Source organism: Apteryx rowi, unplaced genomic scaffold (genome assembly GCF_003343035.1).
Source record: "Apteryx rowi isolate R43461 unplaced genomic scaffold, aptRow1 scaffold_286, whole genome shotgun sequence".
In the NCBI taxonomy this organism is placed as follows: Eukaryota; Metazoa; Chordata; class Aves; order Apterygiformes; family Apterygidae; genus Apteryx; species Apteryx rowi.
This window is the reverse complement of record NW_020449263.1, coordinates 1075927-1084577: the sequence shown is the minus strand read 5'-3', so window position 1 is coordinate 1084577 and position 8651 is coordinate 1075927. Positions and strand designations below refer to the sequence as shown.

The 8651-nt window shown below is 40.0% G+C and overlaps 1 protein-coding gene and 1 long non-coding RNA gene across 5 annotated transcripts in view; one reads left to right on the top strand and one right to left on the bottom strand.

Moving 5' to 3' along the window:
• Window positions 1–195, bottom strand: part of WDR75 (WD repeat domain 75) — an 18818-nt gene extending 18623 nt beyond the window's left edge. The window contains exon 1 of one of the 2 annotated variants that reach the window (XM_026069058.1): window positions 112–195. Coding sequence is in view for 1 of the 2 variants with exons in the window: in XM_026069057.1 (XP_025924842.1) it covers window positions 3–88 (86 nt within the window). In the remaining variant the exon portion in view is untranslated. Of the gene's footprint in view, window positions 1–2 lie in introns of both variants that reach the window. The other variant, XM_026069057.1, reaches the window with a different exon arrangement.
• A 110-nt stretch (window positions 196–305) lies between these two features.
• Window positions 306–8651, top strand: part of LOC112967675 — a 78521-nt gene continuing 70175 nt past the window's right edge. For all 3 annotated transcript variants that reach the window (XR_003254075.1, XR_003254076.1, XR_003254074.1), the window contains exon 1: window positions 306–390. This is a non-coding gene — a long non-coding RNA (uncharacterized LOC112967675). The remainder of the gene's footprint in view (window positions 391–8651) is intronic.

Sequence of the window (8651 nt, the reverse complement as noted above, 5' to 3'; positions counted from 1 at the left end):
GCCTGGCGTCGGCGGAGAAGACGGCCCTGGCGCCGTGGAGCTTGCTGCCGCCGCAGCGCACCACGCGGAGCGCCGCCGGCGCCACCATCTTCTCTCGGCAGAACCTCCGACCTTTCACCCCGGCCCGGCGAACACCGCCGCTCTTGGCCTGCCTTGCCCGGCGACTCGATGGTTAGGCGGTCTCATGGCGGCCCCGTTAACGGCCTCACTGGTAAGTTAACGCGTGCTACAGGGCACTTCCGCCTTCAGTCAGCATGGCGGCCCGGCACCTCCCCGCCCCTTGCGGTTGGTTGCTTCGCGGTGACGGAGCGTGGGGGCGGGCTGCCCGTGCGGCGCCTCGGGTGTTGCGCTGAGCGTTAACGGCCGCGGCGGGCGCCGCCCTCGGAGGTGGTGAGTGCGGGGAGCCTGAGGGGCGCCGCTGGGGCTGGGGCCGCTCGTGAGGGAGCCCGGGAAGCCGCCTCTCGAGAGCCCTGCCCGGGCCGTGCCCGCGGTGACAGGCCCTTCCGCGTCGCCCGGCCTGTCCTGATAGACAGGCAGCGCCGAGCCCCCTGCCCCCGGGGCTGCGCCCTCACCGCGGGAGGGTGGTCTGCGCCGGGCTGTTGCTGGGGGACAACTGCCTCCTCCGGGGGTCCCTCCCCGGATCTTGCTGGAGAGCTGAGCCTGGGCCCTGTGTACTTCTTTCAAAAGTTTTTTTTTTTTTTTCAAGCCAGGGGGACTTGATGGTAAGGGGGCTCTGAGCAATGCCTGTGCAGAAACGGTGCTCTCCCTAAGCTATATAGGCCTGAGGGTTCCAAGGATGCTACTGAATTTTAAGACCTCGGAGGGCAAAGATGACTTCTAAACTGAGTCTTTATAAATAAGGCTCTGTGCCTCGTTGGTCTTAAAATCATGATTTGACTGTCTCCTGCTCCTTACAGGCTCTGTCAGGGGCCTGTAACTTTTGAGACTGGCACTTGAAAAATGTTTGAGAAAATAAAGCAATAGTTTTAGGTTCTAGTGTCTGTACTTTGGAGCTTAATATATTAAATGAAATTAACTATAATAGGCTAGAAAAAAAATATTAGTGGGTGAAGAATTGAAATCACAGAACAATTTTGGCTCTAGTGGATGACTCGGAAGAACTTAAATGCATCAGTTCCTCTGCAGGGTTGGTTTGGATGCAGCAAAACTTTTAGGACTAGATGCTTCTTGTACCCAGGACTGAGGAGCTCTAAGAGAGCCTATGGACTTGGTGGCAACAGCATCCAAATACTTGGAACCAACCTTGACTGCTTGCTGTTCTTGTTAATTTAGGATATAATACAGCTGCATACAACTGCAACTTATGAGTCAGAATGGGATATGGTTGTATTACCCTCTTTTTGCATTATCCGAGCAACTTTTGTATGTGTTTTTGTTTATGAAAGTGTCAATGCTTAACTCGGTATCTGTTACAAAAGTTAGCACTTGATATTAAATAAAATAAATGTTTTCAATTCCATATCTGTTGTGTTTTGAATTCTGTACAGACTTTCAGTTAGGGGTTCTAAGTAAAAGCAGATCCTTTAATGAATAATGGAGGAACCTGTCCACATTGTCCTTATCTACTCCAGCCTGAACTGTAATCTGCTGTGAAGCCACAATCTGTCATCTCTTAACTAGTGAATGCTATATTATGAAACTCTAGTTGGCTTTATGGCCCTAGAGTGACTTTCTTCTAGTGTAGTTTCTTTGCTCATCACACATTTTTGTTGAGCTCTTGTATTTTTTATCTTGTTTGTTTTCCAAGAGTCTTGTAAAATATGAAATCTAAGGTAAAAATAAAGATGTTCTTGCAGATATTATAGGTTATTCTTATGTGTTAGCATATTCTGTATCTGCATGCCTTCTTTAAAAAAAAAAATCAACAAAAAACCCCCAAACTCTCTGAATGCAGGAATCAAGGGAAAGACCTTGTTCAGAATTTTAATTGGGAGGATGTCTGATTTTAATTTAGGAGAATATCTAAAATGATATGCTTCCAAAACAAGTAAGCTGTAAAAACAGATTTGTCGGACTGGTCTTCAACTAGAGCCAGAATGTGCCTCTTTAGAACTAAAAATATAAATGGAAAATGTGAGGCTTTTCACATATTACAAGAGCATTTAAACTTTCTGTGTATAGATGTACATAGTGTGGTTTGTAAACCAGTCCTTTGAGAACATTGAGTGGATGTTCTCTTATAGTTTATCTTTTTCCATTGTATGTAGGTGTGGTTAATAATTCAAGGTCATGTTCACTAGCTTTCTCACTGTTGCTGTTACTTAAAGGCATACCTTTGCTAACTGGGTTTATTATCTGAAGGCCATTTAAGATAAATAACATACAGGTGGTCTCTCAAATACACTGCTGCAGTGTAAATTTGGTAAGGAGAGTAAAAACTGCCCTGACTGTGTAACATTGTGAGTGATGCAGTCCTTTGGTTATGAATACCTAGGTTTATGGCCATACTTTCAAATGACTGGCGCTCTCTTCAATATTTCTTTTTCTGCTGCAACATTCTGGGATTCTTCCACAAACTATTGTGTCCCTTTAATGTTAAGTAAAATAATGACTAGGGACTAGGTGGTGGAATATGGAAACATCTGGGGTTCTTTGAGATGTAGAAACTAAAATATATTTATTTATTTATTTATTTTTGCTGTGTATGGCACAAATGATGTCATGCAGTGGCCGGGATATGTTTATTCTGTCTCACTTATACTTCGTAATGCCAGTTTTGCTTAACGGAAAATGGATGTGTTATTTTTGGATGGCAGGACAGGGCCTTGTTAAAATTTGTTGTGAGTGTGAATTCTGAATGGAATATTCGAGCTGACATTTCAACAACTGGATTGTGGATAAATAAAGATGAAACATGCATGTTTAAATACATCTTAAAGAATACTGTGGGGAAAAAGGGTCAAGAGGGATGCATATATTGGGGGTGGACATCTGAACTTGGAATATATGAACTGGTTAAAAGGGGGAGGGTCAACTGAGGTGTAAGGTGTTCAGCTACAGCTGAAGAACAGCAGAGTTTCTTCTTCAGAARAATGATATACAAGTATACTTTTTTATTGGGACTGGTTGGGAATGATCTGTGAGCTAAAGAGGTAAGTTCCCTGGAGCAGTAAGAGGTGCAGGGGGAAGAACTGGCTTTTCCAAACATTGGCTGCAGGGAGGGGGAGGATTTGTGGTCAGATATATGCTCGGTATTTGAGTCCAGAATGGATGTGAATTCTAAGTATGTCCTTTGTACTGCTGTAGACTTGCTATTTCATCYAGATCTTACTGCAGTACTGGTATAGCAGAGGTTCTGCTTCTAATGTGAATGTGATTTGAACTTCCTTTGACATTACCTCTGCTGGCGATGGCTGAAAGGGATTCTGTTTTTCTCTTCTCCCATGTAAGCTGTCTTCTGAGTGTACTATCAAACCCAGTCATCCCACAAAAACTTTTTCACATCCTTCTCTGGTTCTTATTATTTTAGTTTCTACATTGCAGGAACAGAAAGAGCACTTGAGCAGAAATCTATGAATATGGAAGAAATGATACTTCTGAATTTCATCAGCATAGTCTTGCTAGCCCTTGCAACAGCTAAAGATACACTGTACTTTCTGGTTGCTTTAAGACTCCCAAACACATTTTCTGGTCTGCAGGATGTAGTTGTTGAACAGATGCCGCAAAGGATTACACAGGCTGCCTAGTGACTGCAAAGGAAATTCCTGTGATTAAGATTTTGTAATCTTGTGGTTTTAATAATGTAGAGGGAAAACAAATACCTCTCTTGTCTGAGTAGGCTGAAAGGCTGAGTAGAAGAAACAGGCTTTGTTAAACCCGCTGATTATTCCCTGACTTTGATGAATTGTGCATTTGCTGAGATATCCTTATGTCTAAAGGAGAATCAGGTCAGAAGCAATCTGAGTGTTTGAAATGAGCTGTGATTTATTGTGTCTGGGTCCTTGAATTCTGCTTTAGAGTAGTGGTTATGATTCTTGCACAGCTATGCATTTGGGGTGCTGTTTACTCTATTGAAATGATCTCTGGCATGCTTTTAATTGACTCTTGTCCCAGTTAAAATAACCATAACAGATGCAGACAACTACCCAGTGCATTCTGGAGGACTAGTAGTGATTATCCCACTGTAATCCAAGTTGTGTCCTTTTCTGTGATTGCTGACTTAGTTCTAATTTGGAGGTTAAATGAGGGCAGAGCAGYACACATTGGAGTACTGTGGATATAGGGAATGTGGGTATGGGAGCATAACACATCTAGAAACTTGACTCCTAATCTCGACTGCTCTAACAGCTAAACAGTATGCACTTTCTGGGGCCGCGACTAGAATTTAGAAGTTCTGCCTGATTACAGTTGTTGGCCTTAACAACTGTGTTATTCTGGTAAATATTTTCAATAGTGAAGACAAAGATATGGTCTGACTTTCTTCCTGTGTGGGACAGTATGACATGGCTGAGTTCTGAGCCACAGCTACTGAGTTCTATCATGGAAAAAAGCAAGGGCTCCAGGAAAAGGCAGAGCCCCTGCCTAGATGTTCATTATGCTTAAAGGGGCAGTGTGCAGGAAATTTATGTTACTGGGATAAGGAAAAAGAAAGCTATGAAGTGGCTTATTACTTGAATCATTTATCTTGTCATGTGTTCAGATCTTGGTCTGCTTTCTGCTGGCAGATTCTTTTTTTTTTTATGACTGTCTCATCATCAAAATTTCTGATGCACGCATGTCTGAAGAGAACTGATGCTTCCCTGTCCGTAGAGTGGTGAATGAAGATACATTTTATTTCACTGATTGTTGCTGAGCCACAACATTTCATTTTAGGAAGGCAAACACCTGGACACTGAAAAAAATTTCTGGAGCAAATGGTAAGATAGAAAGATAAAAAGATAGATATGATGGAGGAAAGAGAAGGGGGCAGCAATAAAATAGGAGACTTAAAGGTATGTCTCCATACAGTGCTCAGTAGGTGTGAATTTTTAAACTAAGAAACTGTTTCTGCACCTGGGAGTGCTGCTGTCCCACTTGTCTCCATTTGGTGTCTGTCGTGGGTACTCAGAAGGACTTTCCTTGATGACTTTCCAGTTGAAAGTCAGCTTCCTTAAGCAAAGAATCCTGGAGTAGCACATCCGATCAGAGAGTTCAGCTCCTCAAATTGAGTGGGAAAGAGGTGGCATGGCATGTGCGTGGATGATAGGTACCATGTGATTTAGAGCTTATAGTCATGAAGCCAGAACAGCTGGGTTAATTTCTTGTGTTTGGGAAGGAACATGATTAGAGCAGAAAAATGTCCAGACTGTTAGAATGTGTTTTTGGCTTTTGAAAGGAAATGTAGTCTAGGCTTTAGAAAGACAGATTCAAAGTTGAGATTTCTGGATAGAAATCTTTGTTTTGCTGCAGTCTTGATACATAATCTTTGTTTTCACTTGCATGCTTTAGCCTCCTCCCTAGTAAAACAGGGAGTGCTTGGCACTTACTTCATAAAACCTGCTGTGCACTGGATATATGGGAAGGAAAATATGAATTAGCTTGTGCTGCTCAAAGGAGAGCAACCCAGTGCTGGAAGAAGTTACTGTGCTTTGGGGGACCAGTGTTCTGCACTGACATTGGTGGCATATGGTTTATGTTTCTATCTTTTCTCCTACCCTATTCCATATGTTCCTTTTCCACTTCTGTCTCCTTTCTTTAAAAAAACTTTGCACAGTCTATTACAGACCATGGTACGAGTAAAAGAAATTTGATCCTGAAAACCCAGTCTCATATTTAATGAGTGTAAGGTTGCATAGAACTTACGGTCAGGTCTCAATTCAGGAAACAGCTAATAGTATTTTCCCAAAGTTTCATTTAAAAAAAAAGTCTAAAAGGTTTTTTTTTTTTGGTGTGTGTTCAAAGTTATAATGATTGCCAAAAATTGAATACTAGTGCTGTAACAAAACCATTTTTGGGGGAAATCCATGTCACTCAGTTCAGTGTCATAAATGGTCTTTTAAAGCTGGGAAAATATGGCTTAGTGCACTTTAGCTATAACAAACCTATATCGGTTATATATTTTTTCTGAAGGATAAATTTCAAAACCACATAGGCAGTGCTCTTCCCAGAGCTCTCTTTGTCTCTAGACACTTGCCTGGTTTGAACTACATAAAGATTTTTCTAGTGACGTTTTGACATGATAGAACACATCTTTCCCAATGGCAGGAAACCACATCTGCGAAAGTACCGGGACACTACACATCCCTGAAAATCATTTAGAATAGACCATCCCATGCAATAGACCATCTAAGTGCTCTAAACTGCAAAGCTGATCTAGTGGTAAATGCAGGCAAACAGCTTATCAAATAGAAAGAGTAAAGTGTGTTGTATCTAAGGTCACAAAGGAAACAGAGGCCTAATAAGAGAAGAACCTTCAGCCTTGTCAGCTTGTCTTTTCAGTGTTAATAGTTAGCATTGTACTAGAGAGAAACTTAGTATCTACAAAATACGATACACTTTACAAACAAGTTTTTAAATTGATGACAGTATCCTCATACAGCCAGCACACAGTTTCTTACTCTAAAGACCCACAAAAACCCCTTTTCTTTTGGGCCTCTTTCAGGCCTTTTAAGGGAAAACAATAGTATTAATTATTTCTAGAGCTCTTACGGTAACTGGAATTGAATGCCATATTTTCAAGCAAAGGCTAGATATAGAAAGAATTCTTTTTCCTTCCTTACCCAGTCAGAGAACTGGACATTGGAAAAATTTGAGAGCTTTTTTCCTGAAGAGGAGGGCAAATGACTACCTCACTGCTTATTTTTTCTTTGTAATAGTCAGGGAAATTGAAGTGAGCATGTGGGGGAGAATGTTTCCCTATTAATGAGTGCATTCTATTTCACAGCATTCATAGATGTACTTCTGGATTTCCACAAGGACTCTGTCAGGTTGAGTTGTATCTATATTGGTAGATTTTAAATGAGCTATATAGGCTTTTTTCCTCCTCTGCTCCCACTTGTGGTCAAAGTCTGTTGTAGAACTGTTTCTGTTAAATTTAATAGATCAAATTCAAGGTACAGGCAAAGCAGCAAAATATGCTGGAAATTGTCAGCTTAAAATAGTGAGTCTGAATTAGTTCTAGATGTTGTATCAATATCTTAAATTGTTTGGTAATTTAACAATACACTACATTTTTTTTCTTTCCCCGTTGCTGTGTGACAGGCCAATAGAGACAACTGTTTACGAAGAAATAGAAAAAACAGACAAGTTATCTCAAAGATCCTAAACCTTCTGATTTATGGTATTCAAGTGAGTAAGGAACGAAACAAATCCTAGCTCACTGAGAAAATCTCAGTTGTTGTTTTCATTTGTTCATTTGGTTGAAGTGGGGACTTTGTATGGTTTTTCAATTTCCTTGTTTAAATTTACACTTCCAGTACATAAATTTCATGTRTTTATGTCTGTGCAAGTTCAAAGAAGTTTGTTATTTCTTCCAAAGTAATATTCTAGTTTTGATAGGAATTCTGGTGCAGCTTGGTTATTTAGGAAGAATTCRTTGTGACTGTTTCAAAATTGATTATAGTAAGTGTTGGTTTCGTTTTATTATAACTGCTTTATATGTATTGCAGTGAAGCGAGCAAATACCTAGTCTACCAAAATACCTAGTCTACCAAATACCAAAAGGTGCAGTTTGCACTTAGAATTCATTGCATGAATGTGTAAGTAATCCTAGATAAACTAATTGAAGAGAATGCATTTGTGGTTCTGATAAACTCTAAAAATAAATGTTTGCAGATTGAAGTGAAATTACTTTTGAATATGTCATCAATGAAGATCAGATGAAAATCCTTCCAAGCAATGAGGCCACTTCTTTCTGGGTTAGGTTTACACACTGTGTCTGGATTGTAAATGGATTAACCTTTCAAAAACATCTGTTACATCAAAACCAAAGCCGATATTAATAATACAATGGAAAAACGTTCAGGAAAAAAACACAACTCAGACTTCAAGAGAACAGTATGTCAGTCCCTTAAGGCAGGGTTCAATACACTGTTATATGACCGTAATTCATTGAGCCAGTAATACAATTTAGGATAAAAGCTGCCCTTTCTCTAAAATGCTAATTTTATGTTCCTCTATTTCTTATTTTCTGAAAACTTATTTTATCTCAAACTTGCACCTTATTAGAATCTCAGGATAGATATTTTTGTTTTGAAGACTGTCTGACATGAGTTATGATTAACTCCTTTATTGCACCCTGCGTGTTGCTTTAACATTGAGATTCTAGTTGGCTGAAGTTCAGCATGAGGGTAATCTATCTAGCACATTTCAAAATTTGTTCCGCTGTTTGTGAACTCCAGTGTTAGTCTCAGATGTCTTTTAATTTTGTCATCATAAATCAAAAGCAAAAATAGCTGATAGTGACATGTTTTTCATTTCATTTTTTTCTACTGGTTTGTGGATTTTTCAAAGAGTGGAAGACAGTTTTCAAATTTATGCCTTCTAATCTTCTGTAATGAAATGAGAGATAAGAAAGGCTGCTCATTTTTATATTTTCATCATTTAGAAGGTGATGCAACTGACTTGAATAATTGATTAGTCTTTCATGTGTAAATTCAGGTAAAACAAAAACTAATAAATTCACATATTAATTTCCAGTTTGGGGAATACAT